This window comes from Rhinolophus sinicus, linkage group LG18 (assembly GCF_036562045.2).
Source record: "Rhinolophus sinicus isolate RSC01 linkage group LG18, ASM3656204v1, whole genome shotgun sequence".
NCBI lineage: Eukaryota > Metazoa > Chordata > Mammalia > Chiroptera > Rhinolophidae > Rhinolophus > Rhinolophus sinicus.
The window spans coordinates 12958759-12978386 of NC_133767.1; the positions used below are offsets into that span (position 1 = coordinate 12958759).

Below are 19628 nucleotides of genomic sequence, written 5' to 3' on the forward strand. Positions count from 1 at the left end.
CACCAACAGGTGGCAGGAGTCAGGGGCGCAGCTCGGCCCCGCCCCTTCCAGGGCTGGCCCCACCCACACCCTCTTGGCGCGCATGCTCTGGCTCAGGCCCTCTTGCGCGCTCATTTGGCTCCGCCTCCACGCCAGGCGTCCGCGCGCGCACACGCATGCCTCGCGCGGAAACGCCTTAAACATGCGGCTCCAGTGTGTCTCCCGCGCCGAGGCGCTCGCCCACTTCCGCGGTTTTGGGTTCTGCCACCCCCGCCCTCGCACTCCGCCCGGCTACGCGGTGTGTAGCTCCAGGTGGTGCGGCCGCCGCTGCCAGGCGGAAGTCCAGCCCGCCGCGCACGTGACTTAGGACGGTCTGGAGGCCGCGGTAGAAAAGGTGACTAATTTTAAGAACGTGTTTAATTAATTTTAACCCATAGTACCCGAAACATTGTCATTTCAGTACAGATGAAGAAAGTAAGAAACAACGAACAAAGAGTTTTTTTCCTGCCTATCCTGGAAGCTGTAGAAGTGTTGCTATGGCCACACCTCCGTGGGGGCGCCACCGGTCCAGGGTCGGGAGCCAGGCGTAGGGCCGCCGGGTCCGGGTCGGTGGCAACGCGTGGAGTGGCGTGTGTCCAACCCCGGTGTTCTGCAGCAGTGTAGACACTGGCCTGGGAGGAGGAAGAAGTGAAGATGTGGGAATGGGCTCTTACAGGACTTCCAAGTCATGCTAAGAAGCGTGACTGTTTTTGTGAAAGGGAGGAGAGACGTGATCAACCCAATGTCAACAAACGCGTTTTAAAAACCTTTTTTATTGAAGTACTTCTGTATAACATAAAACTTAGAAGAGGGAGTATTTTCACAAACTGAATATACAACCATGTAGCCAACACCCCACCAAGTCACTCAGTGCTTTTTTTTTTCTTTCTTTTTTTGAAGATTTTATTGGGGAAGGGGAAGAGGACTTTATTGGGGAACAGTGTGTACTTCCAGGACTTTTTTCCAAGTCAAGTTGTTGTCCTTTCAGTCTTTGTTTGTGGAGGGCGAAGCTCAGCTCTAGGTCCAGTTGCCAAGTTGCTAGTTGTAGGGCGCGGAGCCCACCATCCATTGCGGGAGTCCAACCAGCAACCTTGTGGTTAAGAGCCCACTGGCCCATGTGGGAATCGAACCGGCAGCCTTCGGAGTTAGGAGCATGGAGCTCCAACCGCCTGAGCCACCGGGTGTCCCACTAAGTGTATTTTTTTTTAACTTAAAAAATTTTTTGGAAATACTTTTAGAAATGTACTGGGCGGTCCTGTGTACCCTTCACCCAGCCTCCCCGAGTGAACATCTTGCATATCTACATTACAACACGGAAACCAGGCAGTTGCTGTTGAGGCAGCCCATGAGGCTTATTCAGATCTTACCAGTGTTACATGCTCTCACTTAAGGGTGTGTACGTAGTTCTGTACCGTTTGCACCAGCAATGTGTGAGAATTTTGAGTATTCTCTGCATCCTCACCAGTACTTAATATTGTCAGATTATGTATTTTTTAGCCATTCTGGTAGGTATATAGTGGCATCTCACTGTGGGTTTAATTGTTATCTTAATGGATTCGTTTTGTATATTTTAGATGCTCATAAAAAAATCACACAGTACATAGTTAATTCTTGAACAACATGGAGGGTTAGTGATGCTGATCGCTCAAGCAGTCAAAATCCGTGTATAACTTTTTTTTAAAGATTTTATTGGGGAAGGGGAACAGGACTTTATTGGGGAACAGTGTGTACTTCCAGGACTTTTTTTTTTTTTTCCAAGTCAAGTGGTTTTCCTTTCCATCTTAGTTGTGGAGGGTGCAGCTGAACTCCAGGTCCAGTTGCTGGAGGGCACAGGTCCTAGTTGCAGAGGGCACAGCCCACCATCCCTTGCGGGACTCAGGAGTTGAACCAGCAACCTTGTGGTTGAGAGCCCATTGGCCCATGTGGGAATCGAACCAGCAGCCTTCGGAGTTAGGAGCACAGAGCTCCAACCTCTTGAGCCACCGGGCCGGCCCCATGTATAACTTTTGACTCCTCCAAAAATTAACTACTATTGTTCCTTGGTATCCATGGGGGTTTGGATACCAAAATCCGAAGATTATCAAGGCCCTTATACAAAATGGTGTAGAACAGGGATGGCCAGATGGCTCAGTTGGTTCAAGCACAAACTCTCAACAACAAGGTTGCCGGTTCAATTCCCGCAAGGGTTGGTGGGCTGCGCCCCCTGCAACTAACACTGAAAATGGCAACTGGACTTGGAGCTGAGCTGCGCCCTCCACAACTAGATTGAAGGACGACTTGGCGCTGATTGGTCCTGGGAAAAACACACAGTTTCCCTTCCCCAATAAAAATCTTAAAAAGAAAAGATAATAAAAATAAAAGGGTATAGAACAATGCCTGCAAGTCGACCCTCCACACCCTGGGATTCCCAATCTTGGATCGAACATACTGTCTTTGATTGTGGTTGGTTGAATCCAAGGAGGAGAAATCAGGATATTGGGGGGCTGATGGCGTATTAGGGCCAACAGTATATTTATTGAAAAAAAATCCGTGTGTAAGTGGATCTGTACAGTTAAAACCATGTTGTTTAACTATGTACTAGGGGTGCCAAAAAAATGTGGACACTTTGGTCAACGTTGCTCAAGCACTAGTTCACCATAATCAGAAGTATCTGGACGCTGACAGTAACCACTCTGAGCACCTCTTGTAATTGCAGAAATCAAACATGACTTGTATTCATCTTTGGTTATCGGTATATATTGAGTATTACAGTTTTACTACAGTTTTCCTTTCTTAAAATGTGTATATATATTTTTGGTACCCTCTGTATACTCTTTGGCTTTTGCTCACTGAGATTCATTTGTTGTTTTTGTTTATATCAGCAGTTTGTTTGTTTTTATTGTTAAGTATATTCCATTGTATGAATATACCACAGTTTGTTTAGCCATTCACCTAATGATGGACATTTAGGTTGTTTCCAATTTGTGGCCACTGGGAATATTTTAGTAGGTACTATTCCCGGAATAGATTGTGGCAATTCCCCCTCCGCTACCAGTGTGTGAGGTGGTCAGGTGGCAGTGGAGGAGAAGATATGTCCTAAGCATGTGGCCATTGACCGTCTTTGGTGGTGGTTTCTTTGGGAGGGGGCTGGACATTCTTGGTTCCTGGTGTCCTCCCTGCCCTATTTTAAGGGTCTTTCTTAGAGGTAAACCTTATGGGAAATGTCTGCTCCCATGTTCTCAAGGATGGTTACATTATACCATGTCCTCTTTAAGACGAGTCTCAGAAGAAATTCCTGTCGAGTCTCAGTAGCAGAAATAATTTCACTTCTCCTGAGCAGTTGGTTTGTTCTTATTTTAAGGACACTGAATTGGCAAGTGATCAAGTTACACACATGTGAGGGACTTACGTATGTAGTGCCATTTGCTTTTGTATCAGCCTTGTGAATGCCTCCAGTTTGTGTGCTTGCGTTTGCGTGGTTTTCTTCTACTGTTACTTCCAATGATTGCTTTCTTGCTGTACTTTATGAGTACTTGGGACCCATCTTTAATGCTTTTGTGGCACAGGGGGTTATAAATGAACGTCCCTTGTATTATGATTTGGGGTTGTCTTTGGCAGCTGAGTAGTTGCCCCAGTTCTGTGAGATGTTTAAAGGGCTGTCTAGTAGAATGGGGGCCCTTCTTGTGACCTTGGCCTCCTTAGTGGTTGATTAACTGGCCTCAGACCAGTATGGAAAGCACGTGCAAATCCTCCAGCTGCCTCTTGTTGCTGGCTGGCCGTGAAGTCCTGAGTCTCGGATTTTGTTGGCTCTGGCCCCACCTTGTCGCGCCTGAGTCCATCCCATTGTCCCTTTATCCAGCTGCCCCTCTATGCTTTCCTGGATGCTCCTGTCCCTGTGGCATTTGTCTTTTTCACTCTTGAATTCTGCTTGCCCTCTCATGCCCTAAAGTTTCTGGGCTGGGGTGGGGTTAGCACCATCCGCTGCCTTGGTCCCCTCTCTTTTCCTGCTCTGCTGAGTTGCGGGTTTCTTCTGTTGATTGACAAGAGCACGTGCTGACCTAGAGAGGGGGTAGGATTGGGGGCTGCTGAGCAGGACCAGTCCTAAGTCTCACAACTGTAGAAAGGAATGTGCTCCCACACCTGCTCTCCCAACACACCCCTGGTGTTGAAAAGGAGCTAAGAGTGACAGCTGCAGAGTTTCCTGAATTAGGGGGCTCAAGTCACAAGTCCCCCCCTGGGCGCAACCTGTCTCCGTGCACAGCCTCAAGATCAAATTAAAGAGGAAATGGAAAAGTGATCAGAGAAGGCCGCAGGTACTGCACATGTACCAGAGATTAGTTTGTTGATACTTCTCTCTCACATTGCCTCTCGCCCTATGGAAGACACAAAGGATGCTCTGAAAATTTCTGTTGCAAAGAGAATTGACAAAAATCTCCTGTTCCCTTGTAGGTAGAAGGAAATGTCAGTGGGTCTGGCTAGGCACTGGAAGTTATTAGGGGCCTGCTTATTTGAGATCAAGGGAGAGGCGGTCTCCATTACCCATGGGATCCTTGTGGTACGTGTTCCTGGCTTTGGGAAAGTGAGGTCGCAGGTGGAGAGGAACACTGGTTTGTTCTAGACCTCACGTCGTATTCAAAACAGCAGAGTTGGTACTCACTGGTAGTGAGTCCCCTGTCACTGGAGGTATACACAAGCTGGATACATACACAGTCTGACAATTAAGTTTGTGAACTTGTTACAATGGTGTTGCTAACCTTTTTGTGATATCAGAGGGATTATTCATTATGAATTTGTACCAACTGGACAAACAGTTAACCAAGTTTACTATTTGGAAGTGCTGAAAAGGCTGCGTGCAAAAGTTAGACGACCTGAACTTTTCGCCAACAGTTCATGGCTCTTGCATCACGACAATGCACCAGCTCACACGGCACTGTCTGTGAGGGAGTTTTTAGCCAGTAAACAAATCACTGTATTGGAACATCCTCCCTACTCACCTGATCTGGTCCCCAGTGACTTCTTTCTTTATCCAAAGATAAAGGAAATATTGAAAGGAAGACATTTTGATGACATTCAGGACATCAAGGGTCATACAATGACAGCTCTGATGGCCATTCCAGAAAAAGAGTTCCAACATTGAAGGGTGGACCAGGTGTTGGCATCGGTGCATAGCTTCCCAAGGGGAGAACTTCGAAGGTGATATTCAGCAATGAGGTATGTAGTACTTTTTCTAGGATGAGTTCGCGAATTTAATTGTCAGGCTTCATATAACAAAACCAGTTTCACCACAGGCTAATTGATACAAACAAAAGTTAAGTTCCTACGGCATGTTGTCAACATAACGAAACAACATTGAAGGAAACGTTATTTGAGGTCCTGCTGTATATCCAACACAATGGAATACTACTCAGAATAAAAAGGAATGAACTACTGATATATGCTACCACGTGACTAAATCTCGGCATAATTATGCTGAGTGAAAGAAGCCAGATAAAAAACACAACACGGGCATGATTCCATTTATATAAAAATCTAGGAACTGCACACTGTGTACTGACTGTCGCTCAGTGGTTGCCTGGGAGGGTAGAGGGAGGGACTATGAAGGGACAGGAAGAAAATTTGGGAGGAGGAATCTTTGTTATTTTGATTGTGGTTATACACACATGTGAAAATGTACCAAATTGTACACTTTGAATGTGTGTTATTTTCTGTATGTTGATTACAGGTCAATAAAGCTGTTTTAGAGGTAAAGCGCACAGACGATACCTTGGTGCTTTCCAAGGTGGCCGACTACTACCCGCACAGTGACACCCTCCCCCAGCCAGGCAAGCCAGTGTCTCCTTTCCCTCAGCCTCATACCCTGTTTCCCCGAAAATAAGACCTAGCCGGACCGTCACCTCTAATGCGTCTTTTGGGGCAAAAATTAATATAAGACCTGGTATTCTATTGTATTATATTATACAAGGTCTGGTATTGTATTATCTTATTATTATATTATGTTATGTTGTATTCTATTGTATTCTATTAGACCGGGTCTTATGTTAATTTTTGCTCCAAAAGACACATTAGAGCTGATGGTCTGGCTAGGTCTGATTTTCGGGGAAACACGGTAGAACTGGTTCTCAGGGGCCATCACATGCTCTTTGGAAAATTGCATCAAATAGTACATTGTAAAGGCAATGGAAGGTTTGGGAACCTCGCCACTGGAAATGGGTTTCTGTCCCTCCACCCTCTGACTTACATCACATCTTCAGACGGTCTCCTAGCTCCCCCGCTTTCCGCCCTCGTCAGCATTCTGTCTCTTCCAGAGACCTGGGAAGCTTAATCTAGCCATTGACCTCAAAAAACTTCGAGGGTTTTCCTTAACCATTAGGGCTTTACCCTCCTGACCTTTGGGGAGGGGCTGAAACAAGTCAGTGGCTCTCAAATAGGATCCTCGTTACTTGACTCTACAACTCCCTCGAGCAGAAAATGGAGGCATGTCAAGGTCACTGACTTGCTGCAGACTTTGGATCAGCTTCTTGCAGGTACTGCACTAGACTCACGCTCCTAATTCCCAGACCTAACTGAAGGGACGAACCGCTGCTCACCCCCCTCATCCCCCCACCCCGTGACCCATGTCATGTGACTCCAGGGCTGCTGGGGAAAAGACTCCAGCAGAGGCCCTGCCTTCTGGGGCCTGGCAGCTGGCACAGCAGTGACAGTGAGCCCCCGAGTGGCCTCGCAGGGTCGGCACTGCTTCCCCATCACGTCTGCCCAGTTGCCCTAGTGACTGTGTGACCCTTCTCCCCCGCCCTCGCTACCACCAGCCCTATAAATAGAGGCGAGGAGCAGCTGGGCTCTCTTGGCAGTCACCATGAGGGCACTGGTCCTGCTCTGCTGCTTCGTAGCGTCGCTCCTGCTCCCAGGACAAGCAGGTAAGACCCCACCCCGTCAGCCCGGTCAGACTGCAATCTCCAGTCCTGCTGTGGGGGGCTGGGTGGTCGGTGGAGGATGAGGCCTCTGATTCCTGGGGCTGATGGCTGGTCTCACGTCATTCCCTTTCTCTCCTCCCCGGGGGCCCAGGAGAAAGAACTGGGTGTGGAGAGAATCTGAGAGCAGTCAGGGGGCTCGTGGGGAGACCAGAGGAAGTGGAAGCAGTGAACTGAGGTGCAGGAAGCTGCAAAGCCTGAGTCAGGGGCCATAAAGAAGGTCTGGCCAGTAGATGCTGGGGAAGAGGACCCCAAAAGTCAAGACTAGAGGAGCTTCCTAGCTGGACAAAAGAAGCTGATCTTGGAGCTGGAGGGGCCCCTGGAGGTCGTAGAGTTGACCTCCCACCTGGTGGAGAGCTGGCGGGGCCTGGCTTTGCCTGACTGAGGACGGGGCTCCGCTGGGCGGTGTTGGGGGTCCTCTGGGGAGCAGTGGGACAGAGGGGGTTAGTTTAGGATGGGATGGAAATAGAGTCGGGGATTGGACTGGAAACTGAATTGGACACAAAGTTCAGAAGAGGAAAGAGGACTGTTCTGGAGTCAAACTGGGCTCGGCTGGGCTTGTTAGAAGGGGCTGGGGGATTGGGTGCCATGGTTTTCCTTTGACGTCTCAGCACTGTGTGTGGAAGAGGCAGCTCTGGTTACAGCACGGAGGTTATTTATAGGTGTGGAGGCGATACCAGAGCCATTTTGCCACCTTTCTGTTCCTGAGATTCCTGGGGTTCGGTTCCCCTTGGGGATGCTTCAGGGGTGCTCTGTGGACCCCTCCCCCCAGGAATCTGGGACTCTGCTTTGTCTTTTCATGACTCTGCAGCCTTCATCTGCACTGGGACCATGGGGGCCAGAGCCCCAGCCTCTCTGATCTTGGAGGTTCTGTTTCTTGAGGTCCCAGCCCTAGCCAGGAGAGCAGGTGTCGGGGGCAGCAGAAGCCATTACCGGGAGTTAGAGACCAAGGGAGGCTCCAGCTTCGCATGTGCTGCTGGGCCCTGACCTTGTCTGCCCTTGTGTTAATTTGGGCTCCACGGGGCTGCAGTGGCTGGAGTGGTGAGGATTCCAAGCGGCTGTCAGGTGGCTAAGTATGGAAACAGCCGTGTAATTGGATCCTGAGCCCCAGAGACACTGCCACCCTCTCCCCTGTGCAGCCCCTCCTCTGCTCCCAGCCTCAGCTGCCACCTCGCAGATTCCACACAACAGGCTCAGGAACTTTTAGCCTTTTAAGGACATCCTTATCTTTCCTCCTAACAAGGGAATTGGACATCTGGAATGTTCCGCAGGCCTCTTTGGGATCTTGCTTGGGGAAAGGAGGCAGGCAGGTGCTTTGTGCAAAGATCCTCTCTCTGAATGCTCTTTCCTTCCTGGACTCCTCAGTGTGCCATGGCCTGGCTTCCAGGGAAGGGTTGTCCATCAGCGGGCAAGGTTCCCTCCCTCCTCACCCTGCCCACACCTGGCTGTGGGTTCTTACCCATGTGGATTTGATCACTACTTCAGTTGTAGGTTGTATACTCCTGAAGACAGCTCTCATGCACTCACTGGGAGGTTCCAACCATCAGGATGGCTTCTGCCCACCCCCATAATGACAGTTCTTCCTACTGGTTGATTTCCCCCTAGAATTGTGCCACCCAGTAAGTGCCACCCTGCTCACAGCCAGCAGCTTTGCTCTTGGACCCCCCATCCCACCGCTGGGTCCTCATTTCCATGCCCGTGTCTGCTCCTCGCTGGGTGGCAGGCAGATGTTCTCTCTCCCCCACCATTCATGCTTCCTGGGGGGACCCTACAGAGCAGCTATTCCTTCGATTGTCCCCGTGTTGCTTCCATGACCCTCTGAGCCAGGACGATGGGGCTCACAGCCTCCTCTTTTCATCTTCAAGTGAGGGACCAAGCGCAAGGACGCAGATGGAGCCACCAGGCCCCTGTCACCAGATGCTTGCCGACCCCTTGCCCCCAGTACTTTGTAACCACTGGGGGGACCTGGCCTCTGGACAGGCCTGCTCAAGAACTAGGGACGGCAGCCATGAGGCGAGTTTTGTTTCTTCATTGTCCAGGTAAGGGAGCGAAAGCCAGAGGAATGAAGAGCTGTGTTCAAGGTCAGGCAGTGAGTTAGTGACAGGCACGCCCAGCCCAGGGCTGTCTTACCCCACCTGGGAGTTCCCATCGCCCCTGGCAGCCCTGAACTACTCTCTATCTGTTAGAGCCAGGGCGTGTGAGGGGTGGGGGAGCGGCTGGCCTCGGGCTGCTTCCCTCAGGATGCTGTTGGTTCTGTGACATCTCAGAGGGTGGGGTGGGATGGAGGTGGCTGAGAAAACGTTTATTTGGGTTGGAGCTGTTGGCACTGGTCAGGCTGAATTCAGGACATCTTTGCTTCCTGTGCCTGCTGGATGCAGAGATTAGGGACCGACAAGGCATGGGGGTGGCTGTTCTGAGTATGCGCATACTTCATCCTCCAGCCCAGCTCTGGTCGCAGATGTGCAAGGCTGCTCTGGCCCTGACCCTAAAATCCCAATGGTGAGAGGTTGGTGCACACTGGGGCTAACCCACCCCTTCTTGAGAAACCAGGGTCCATGGTGACCACCAGGAAAGGTGCCCTCTCACCCACCCCAGGCTCGTTATTTCTAGAAGGAGGCCCATTCATGCTTCTCAAACAGGTCTGTGTAGCAGCTGTGGTCCGCCATGGGGAGGGCTGCTGAGAGAAAGTCATGCGCTGAGGAGTCCTGGGGCAATAGCAGACCCCAAAGCCTTTCTAGCCCCCTGCAAGCTGCGTCCCCATCAGGCTCCCGATTCCTAGCTCATGTGTCTGAATGAGCCCATAGGGAGCATTTAGTCCACTCCCCCAGCAAATCTGCGCAGTGCTAGTGTGGGATTCGCTAATAGAGGCATCCGCTCAGACGTGGGCGCCTTGCTTGGTGGCCTGTGAAATGGCCTTTTGGAAATGCTGGTTTTGCCTCATGTCTGGGTATGACAGTGAAGGTCAAACAGCCAGTTCATGGCAGGGCCAGACTGGAATTCAGGTCCCCTCACTCCTCGTTCAGTGCTTTTGACCACTTGTACACTCAGGAGGAGGTCCCCAGTTGGTGCTCATTGAAGTGTGGTGGGCTGGGCTGGAGCCTACTCCCTGTGGACACAGGAGGAAGATGGCTGTTCCTCCGCTGATTTGGTCTGGGGCTGAGGACAAGGCCTGGGGTCTGTGCCTCCTGGCCTGGAAGGGATGGCGGCTGGGGGCGTGGGAAGTGTTGAGGTCTGCTGCTGTGGATGCTGGGCTTAGCTCTCCTGGGCACCTTTCTTGCTCCAGATCCAAATCCCAACCCACTCACAGCACAACCCCTTCATTGAAATATTGCTGGAGTGTGCGAAGCCCATTCATTCCAACACCTTGCCACCTCTTATCATTCATCCATCCATCCCAGATTTGTTGCATACCTGCGATTTTCTAGGTGTGGTACTGGGGCAATTGAGATAGGCATTTTGTCCTTGCTGGGCTTACAGTCTAATAGGGGACACGGTGTCTTCTGCCTCAGGGCTGTACACGCACAGGTCAGACACAGGTGTCAGGGAGGAACAGGTGAAGTGAGGTGGGATGAAAGGGAGTGGGGAGGTTATTTTTAACTGAGTGGATCAGGGACTGTTTTATAGATGAGGGAATGTTTGAGTTAGATCTTGAAGAAAGTAGATTGAGACATGAAAAGATCGAAGGAAGAGAATTCCATGTAAGGGAACAGGATGAACAAACGCACAGTCAGGAAAGAGTGGAGCTCCGGGGAGAACCAGGAAAGGACACGTTGTTCCGCCGGGGATAAGGGCAGGCAAGAGGAGTGGGGGTCATGGGGACTCTCTCTGGAACGCTAGTATGGGGCCAAAGTGGGAAGGGCCTCGAGTGTTGGACTAAGGACAGGGCTTTGTCCTGTGGGTGGTGGGTAACCACTGAAGGCTTCAGAAGACTCCATCTGGCAGTTTGTAGGGAGGAGTAGAAGAAGGGGAGACCGATCAGACAACCGTGTCAGAAATGCGAGTAAGAGGGTGTGAGCTCGGGCGAGGGAGCGGGAAGGAGCCCTTGTGGATGTGTGCAGGTCATGTGATCTCACCGGAGAAGAAAACCAGGAACATAAGAGAAAAGAACAGCGTAAAAAAGTTCAGTTTGGGGCATGAATTTCAGGTGGCAGTTGAACATCTGGATGGAAAGGTGGGACTGGAGCTGAGGAGGACAGTCAGGTCCGGGGATCCAGAAATGTGATTCGTTTGGGTAAAGGTGAGGGTGAGGCTGTGAGACGACTGAGGGAGCTGTCGATTTCGTGAGTGGGAAGAGGAAGAAGATAAAATCACTTCAGGAAGAGACGGTGACCTGGCAGCCATGGGAAAGGATGCCTCCTAGGAGGGGCGGCCAATAGGATTTGGTGCCAGAGGTGCTGAGGAAGAGGAGACTCTGGCTTTGCCGCGCAGGAGGTCACTGACCTTAGGAGGGGCGTTTGTGTGCTTACTGAGGGCATGGAGGTGGCATATGCAGAAGGTGAGACTGAACATTGAGCTTAGGGGCATGGAGGACGAGAGTAAATGTGGGGGTGATGGGTTCGCAGAGGTAGAAAGTTTCTAACACGAGAGAAGACAAAGTGTGTTTGTGGACCAATGGAAAGGGGGCAAGGAAGCAACCGGGATGTCGGACGCTTGAGGAGGGTGGACCAGGTCTGACATAGGTCTGAGGGGACAATGCCATGGCACTGGAGAGCCCTCAGAGGGACACTGCCCATTCGAGGTGAACTCAGTCGCTCTGGTGCCAGCCCCCTTGTTGACCTAGGGAGTAGGGATTCTGGTCTACACTGGGGATTGCCTAGGAGGGCCTGGAAGGCCACCGAGGGGAAGGAAGCAGACTAATCGCCCAAGAACCCTGAGAGGTGGAAAGCACTGGAGACCAGGCTGAGAAACACTGGGCAGAGCCTGAAAGGCCAGAGGCCCAGGGTCGAAGTCAGTGAATCAGCATTTTAGTCACAGTGAACGTATCTAGCTCGCTGTTGGAGAGGCCCCCGCCCATCCAAGCCAGAAGCTGCAGAGAAGTAGAGGGCAGGATCTGACCCCATCGAAGACATTCATTCAGCAGATGTCCATTGGGTCCATCGTGGGAAAGGCGCTAGGTTTGGACTCAAACAGAATTAGTGACTTCAGTGGAAGCTGACGTGGAAGCACATGGCTCGAGTTGGCCAGGTGACCTCGGTTCTCATTCTTCCTTGTGGAGTGGAGACGGCCCAGGCTGAGCTTCCCTCCTAGGTGTTTTCTTGGCTGTGAGGACCCCCTTTCCCCCCATCCCCCACCCTCCTCCCCCACCATGGCCCATGGGTGGAGCTCATTTGGGATGAGGCTGCTGAGTGAGAGGGGTGAGTCTAGCCGATGGGCCGGCTTGTATTCTCTCTCACTGCCTGCTTTGGGGGTCCAACAGGGGCCCTCAGACTTGAGAGTTGGAAGTCTGTCTTTAGACGCCTGTATCAGTCCTGTTGGGTTTTCTCCCTCTTGGTGGCTCCCTTCCCTCTTCCCACACTGGCCCTGCTCTGTCCCCCATCCGAAGACACTGCATCAGCAAAGGCCCTGAAACTCATTCTAATGAAGGCCACTGGCTCAACACATAGACTGTCACTTTGCCAAATTACTTTTTGTTTTAAGGGAGTCAGAAGATTTTAGCTAAAGGAATGCATCTCTAATGTGAATTTCCCATTGCTTTGGTGGGCAAGGTCTTACCCAAAGTCCCTAGTTACGGTATTGAGGCCATAAGCAGTCTGCTGGTTCCCACCACAGAGGGGCGGAGCTATGGAGTGGGGCTTTCTCTCCCTGGTCTTGAAGGCACGGAGTGAGTGAGTGAATGAATGAACTGGAGCCATGGCGGGCACAGCTGCAGGCCTGCCAGACAGGACTTGCCCAGTCCTCTGGAGGCCCCAAATCGTTCTGGCACTCCTAGCCTTGGTGTCCTCATCAGGAAGCGAAGGGGGCAGCATAATTTAGCAAATGGGATGGGTCAGATTTAGCCGAGTTTCGGAAAACATTCTCCTGCTCTGTGTTGCCATTATTGGTTTCAGCCTCATACCTCACTAGCCCCAAAGGTGGTTTTTTTGCTCAGTCAGGGTCCTAGACACCCCTTCGCCCAAGGGACATGCCTGTGCTTTTCACTTCCTCTTCCTCCCTCTCAGAGGACTGTGGAGCAGCCTTTCCTGAGCTGCTCAGCCTCACGGTGGGGGCTTGGGTGGCGGAATTGACTCCTGCCTCTTAAAGCGGGCAAGCGATTAGGTCAGCCATTCACACCCTCATCTGGGGCCTAAAGCAGCCTCCTCCCGCACAGCCTCCAGCTCTTCTCTAGCTGGTTTTGGAGGGCAGGCTGTCACTCGCTGCCCAGGTGGTGGGTGTGCCCAGATTCCTGATTCTGAAGACCATGAGACTATGGTACTGGTGGGAGCTCCTGCCTGGTGCCATCCCAGGAGCCTTTTTTCCTGGGATCATGCCGTTGGGATCAGAGGAAAACAGTCGCAGTGGCTCCATCTAGCTCCAAATCCTGGGGCCCAGAAGGATTTCAGGCGGATGTTGACCCAGCCGCGTAGGCTTTCCAGCTCATTGCACGGCCTTAAGGGATGACAGGAGGCTTTCTCCTTTGACTCGCGGGTGGATGCCCCGTCCAGGTGCCCTTGTCCTTTCGAACCTCGAGAATACTTGGTCTCCTAGTCCTGTGTCAACTCAGAGTGGGTAAGGGCACAGAACGAGTGGGCTGGGTGGTCAGCCTTGGGGAGAAGGAAGGCTCAGTGCAGAGTCCTGGAGAAGTGGGAGATGTGGCTGTCCTTGGGGAGCCCACCTTGGGTCGGGGATCCAGAATGGACTCATGGTTGGGGTGAGGGGCAGCACCTGATCAGCAGGAGGCAACACATAGGGGGACATTACAAGACCTTCGAGAGAGGAGTGAGGCTGAGGCTGGTTAATCACTCAAGGTGGGCACTTGAAAGAGAGGCGGGAAAGGTGAGGAGATTTGTATCCCTCTCTGAAGGGTCCAGCTCTCCAGCAGGAGGCCACACTATGCCTCTTGTGAGGTTCTGGCGAGCCACACCGTGCAAGCCGGGAACGGGCTATGTCTCTGCCCCTAGGAGCTGACCTTCTATTTGGGGAGATGACATGCACTGAAAAAAAAAAAATGTAACTAACACCTTGCAGCTCTGGTTGGAGTTCAGGGAAGGCTGGAATGTTGGCTTCATGGAGGGGCAGGGTTCCTGCTGGACCGGGTGGAAGGGGACGATCTCTGGACTGTCAGCTCTAAGGGGACAGGAGCTGTGTGTTTGTTTAATTTACTTGCTGCTGTGTCACCAACCCTTAGCACGTGTTTGGCTCATTGAAGGCTCTAAACAATGTAGATGATTTATGCAGGAAGAGATGGAAGAACATCTAAAATGGTAATCAGAGCCAGGAGTGGGGACGCTCAGAGCATTGCACTGGCAGGGAGTGGATGACACCAGCTCTGGCTAGAATGTGGGGCTCCTGTTCAGGGGAGATCAGACAACCCTGATGGTTTGGGGCCCACTGCGAAGGGCCTTGAGTGCCAAGCGGCTCTCTCCCTAGGCCCTCAGCCTGTGCCCCTTGCAGTCAGCCCCTCCTGCTACTCCTCCCTCTCAGATATTTTTGGATCCTTCTAGAGCAGGGACTATATTCTGAGCTCAAACAGGTGCAGGCAAAATCTGGCCTGGAGTTCTGGGCCCATAGAAAGTGGGTTGCACTGGGAGCTCAGCCCAGAACCAGGCCAGGGCAGAGCCCTAAGGTTTGGGAGCCCCTTCCCTCCCCTCAGCAGGTGGCTGCCAAAACTGTGGCCCCTGGTCCTCCTCCAAGTGGCCATTCAGTTAGGACCTCCGCCAGCTCTGTTGCCGCCCATAGACTTTTCCCTAGATGGCAATACTTGACAAAGTCGCTGCCTTGAAAACCATGTCTGATGTGTATCTAATTCCACAGCTGCCTTCCCTGGGCACCTGTACCCACCAGAGAGTCTTCTAGCCACTTTGGTTATTACTTTTTTTGTTTTCCTGCATTTCCTCCTACCCTTTATTCTAAGTGTCAGGTAGTAGAAGATCATTTATTTCTCTGGCTTATCCCGGGAGGTCAAGACACGGACTGTTCCCTGGGACCTGGAGAAGCATCTGGAAAAATTAGGGAAGGGTAACAGCGCTCCCCGTGGCCTGGGGGAGCCCATCCTAGCCTCAGTCGCCCAGCAGAATGAGCCTGGTTACAAGCTGTGACAGGAATAGCAGTCCAGTGGCGAATCTACCTCTTTTTCCTGTCTTTTTGTGCCTCAGTTTCCTTTCTGAATTGGTGCATATGCTGGAGGCATCGCCACTCAGACCCCCTCACCCAAGGCTGCCCACACAGAAGAGCAGCCAACCAGGAGTGGGTTGAGGTGGGCACACCGGGCTTGAGGACACATTTGCCACCAAGCCCCTTACCATCTTCGCACCTGTTTTTTCACCCATAAATTGGGATAATAATACTTTGCCCTATTTACAGCATGGGGTTCTGTGACTAAAATAAGCAAACGGCTATGGGATGCTTAAAATGTTTTTTGATATCAGATACTTTTTAAGGTTAAAAGGACTCTGACAGTAATTATAGGCTATCACTGCTGTCAGTATTCCTGAGGCTTGACATCTGCCACTGGTTTCCTCAAATATCATGAAACACGAACAACTGGGGGAATTCATCAACACAGCTGCCCCTTCTCAGGACGGTTAAATCCTCGGGATTCTCTGTCCTCAACGAGCTTACAAACTAGGAGGGGAGACAGTCCCCACTCATGATATGAGTAGGGAACCATATAAGGCAGGTGTAATCAGGGGCTAAAAATAAGCAGCCTGAGAGCTCAGAGAAATGGGGAGCAGGTGGGGCAGGATGGGGCCTCAGGCTGGTGAAAACACCACCCACATAGTGGGGGAGGTGTCGGGAAGATTGCATAGGGCCAGGCTTAGGTGTTAGTTCCTATACTGTTTTCTTGGGGCCGCCAACGTGGGTGACTGAAACAGCAGAAATTCATTCTGTCAGTCTGGAGGCTGGAAGTCTGAATTCAAGGTGTTGGAAGGGTCGTGTTCCCTCTGAAGGCTCCAGTGGAGGAGACGTCCTGGCTCTTCCAGCTTCTGGAAGATCCTGGCAGTCTTGGGAGCTCCTCGGCTTGTAGATGCAGCTCTCCAATCTCTGTCCTCACGTGGCCTCTTTGTGTGGCCTCTGTGTGTCTCTGTGCGTCCTTTTCTCTTCTGATAAGGACACCAATGATTGGCCTTAGGGTCCACCCTAATCCAGTATGACCTCATCTTAACTAATTATGTCTGCACAGACCCTATTTCCAAATAAGGTCACATTCTGAGCTTCTGGGAGGACATGAATTTTGGGGCACACTCTTCAGCCACAACCGTTCCTTAGCCTTGGACCCAGACTATTGAGCTCTGAATGGATAGTTCTTGTCTCTCTCCTGGGTGGTAGTCTTCTACCAGGCACAGATAGTACCTGTTTCCTCAGTTCTCTCTGGCCCGATCATCCATGCGATTGCCCCAGCAGCTAATTTGAAGCTCTGCTGACACACCCAGAGCAAGTGTGTTGAATGAATGGATGGACAGCTGGCCAGGGCCCGGGAATTACGGGAGCAGCCGCCTAGCCGAGTGCTGATGCTGGGGAGGACAGTGGGGAGAATTTTCCAGCTCCCTGTTGGGTGTGCTCAGGTGCAGATTGAGTTGGAATTGGCACGTCCTGAGGGCAGGGTGGTCTGGTTCCCAGCGGGTTTGTGATGGAGAGAGCAGCCGGCTGAGAACCCGGAAACTCAGGCCTGCTGTGCTGTGCGACCTTAGGTGCAGCTCTCCCCTGTGTACCTCCACACCCAGCCCTTCACAGTCTCCTGCCACGGGCACAGCGCACAGCGCGGGGTGGGCTGGGGGGTCAGCAGGACAGGAGGCGTCCCTGCGGAAGCCACTTGGAAGCCTCCGAGCGGACCTTTCTCTGGTCCTGGAGTTTCGCATCTTGGCACTGCTGCCTTTCTGCTCCCGCCCCAGCAGCAGGGGCCCGCACTAGATGGGCGGGTATGTGGGGCGCTTCATGGAGTCATTGGGGGTCCCCAACCTGGAGTCTAGGTGTTGGGGCAGCTGTGGAAGCTGGTGCTTGCGGCTCTTTGTGGTTCATCCCAGTTCTAGAGAGCAGGGAGGAGGGCACAAGTGTTCAGGGTCTGCTCGCCTTCCCAGAAACGCTCACCAGTGAACCCAGTCTGTACTCCATAGCCTGGTGTGCTGCTCTCCTCTGTCCGGTGTGTCCCCCTGATCACGGCCACTGCTCTCTGTACACACTTGGCTTGGCTCCGACCCCAAATGCCCCGCCACCCGGGAACTCCTATATGTGATGAGCTCTGGGTCCCCATCCCTCCAGAGGGCGGAGCCTGCTGCCAGGAGGCAGTGCTGTCTTCATGCTGCCTGCCTGCCCTGCAATTAGATGCTGATGTCTTGAAGGGTAGGATCTTCAATGCAGGAGCCCAGGTCAGGGTTATCGCTGCAACCTGAGCGCGCGAGGCAGCTACTTCTAATCCTTTGAGGACAAAGAAATAGGCCTGGGCAGATTAAGTCACTTGGCCCGTGGGTATTTTTCCGGTTCTGAATTCCAGTCCTGAATTTCTTCTCTCCTGGAACTCTTTGCCACTGAGTTGAGGGAAGGCCTTATATTGTGCTACCATTGTCCATCCATCCATCCCGTAGTTGTTCTAGATGCTGGAATACAAAATCCGTGACAAACAGGAAACCAAACAAGTTGTATAGTTTACTAGATGTTTATGGGTGCAATAGAGAAAAAGAGACTGGGGAAGGGAGGTGGGGAAGGCTGGTTGGAAGACAGCATCAGCAGGGTGGTCAGGGAAGGCCTGGAAGAGAAGGTTTTGGAGAAAGAAAAGAATCAAAGACACTTTATGGGTTTTTTTTCCTAACAGCCATATTGAGATACAATTAATATACCATATAATTCACCCATTTAAATTCAAGAATATTTAGAATATTAAATATTGTACAATTCAGTAATTTTTAGTGTATTTGTAGATATATGCAACCATCAACAGTCAACTTTAGAACATTTTCCATCTCAAAAAGAAACTGTGTACCTACTAGCACCCACTCCCCATCCGCCCCTTCCACCCCTAGCCCCTGGCAACCACTAATCTCTATAGATTTGTCGATTCTGAACGTTTCATAGAAATGGAATCATCAGTATGTGGCTTTTTTGACTGGCTTCTTTCACTTAGCATGTCTTCAAGGTTCATCCACATTGTAGCATGCGTGAGTTCTTCATTTGTTTTTATGGCTGGATAATATTCCATTGTGCGTATAGATTAGGTTTTGTTTATGCCCTCATCCTTTGATGGACACTTGCATCGTGTCCGTCCTTGGCTACGCGAGTGGTACTGCTGGGAACCTCACTGTACATGTTCTTATGTGGAGCTATGTTTTTGGGAGATTTTATCTTAACATTAGAAAGACCTTATATTTTTGTATTACCTTACGGCTTTCAGAATTCCATCACATGTCATTTGAGCCTCACATTATCTGACACATAGTAGGTACTCCGTCAATAGCAGTGGAATGAAGGCACAGCAGACCTAGAGGTGGGCAGCATGCGTATTTTTCTTTTCTGTTTTATTGCTGATGAAACAGGCACAGAAAAGCTGAAATACTTGCTCAAGGTCCCACTGCAGGCTGGGGAGTAAACTTGGGTTCCTGACTCTGTCCTCTCTGCCCCTTCCTCCCCCAGAGTCGCAGGGTCCCCAGAGCTGTCCCCCCTACGGTGTACGACTGGGCAGCTCTGCCTGACCCTCAGGGTTGCATCTCATGAACAGGTTCTGTGAGGGCCTCCCACCATGGCCAGTCCTTCCTCTTTGTACCCTCCTTCCGGAATACACCCTTTCAGGGTAGTAAGGCCAGCTAGACACCAGACCCACGACACCCCTAGAACTGATGAGCACCAGCCCCTTTTGGCCACCCATGGCTTTGGAGGTGGATCATAGCCTGGGCCGGGGGTGGCGGCTGGCTTGGTATAGCCTCCAATAGGCTGGCTCCACCTTTTGCAACCAGTAGGTCTCTGGGGATGGGTATATGTTGACTCCTGTGGTCAAGGCCAAGGACAGTGGTTCTCAGATACTAGTGTGTGATAAGCACGTGGGCTCCTGTTAAAAGGGCAGATTCCTCAGGCCTTGCCCACCTGAGTGTGATGCCGAGGGTCTGCGAACAGGACCAGGAATGGACCTTTTCACTAAGCTCCTCTGTGATCCTTTTGCAAATGGCCTCGAGCCATGCCTTGAGAAGGGCTGACCCAGGGCAGGAGGCTCATTACTGTCGGGTGCTCTCAGGTCATCCAGCAGATGTTTCCCTGGGCAGGGATATCTGCCAGGCCCCACTGTGTACCCGCAATCCCACTGGGAACAAGCTGCAGGCCCTGGCCTCAGATCATTTGTGGGCACACAGGTTAAATGAAAGGGGTGACGTGCTGTGGGAACACAGAGCAGAGGCACCTCACTACTGAGGGGTCAGGAGGCCCCCAGGGATTGGGCCTCAAACCTGAGATCTGAAGTGGACGTCAGAATTATCCAGGTCCAGGGTGTCGGGGAAAGAACAGCAGTAGGGCTGGAGCTCAAGGAAACTGATTGGAAATGCCACG

General features: G+C 51.6%; 1 protein-coding gene across 7 annotated transcripts in view; it reads left to right on the forward strand.

The window, feature by feature from the left end:
- The first annotated feature begins 202 nt into the window (after nt 1-202).
- The window catches only part of SRL (sarcalumenin), a 43809-nt gene continuing 24383 nt past the window's right edge, over nt 203-19628 (forward strand). For 2 of the 7 annotated variants that reach the window (XR_012493245.1, XM_019715475.2), the window contains exon 1: nt 6642-6911. Coding sequence is in view for 2 of the 7 variants with exons in the window: in XM_019715475.2 (XP_019571034.2) it covers nt 6851-6911 (61 nt within the window). In the remaining 5 variants the exon portion in view is untranslated. Of the gene's footprint in view, nt 374-5029; nt 5209-6641; nt 6912-19628 lie in introns of those variants that run through there. The other 5 variants (XR_012493246.1, XM_019715476.2, XM_074323174.1 and 2 more) reach the window with 4 other exon arrangements.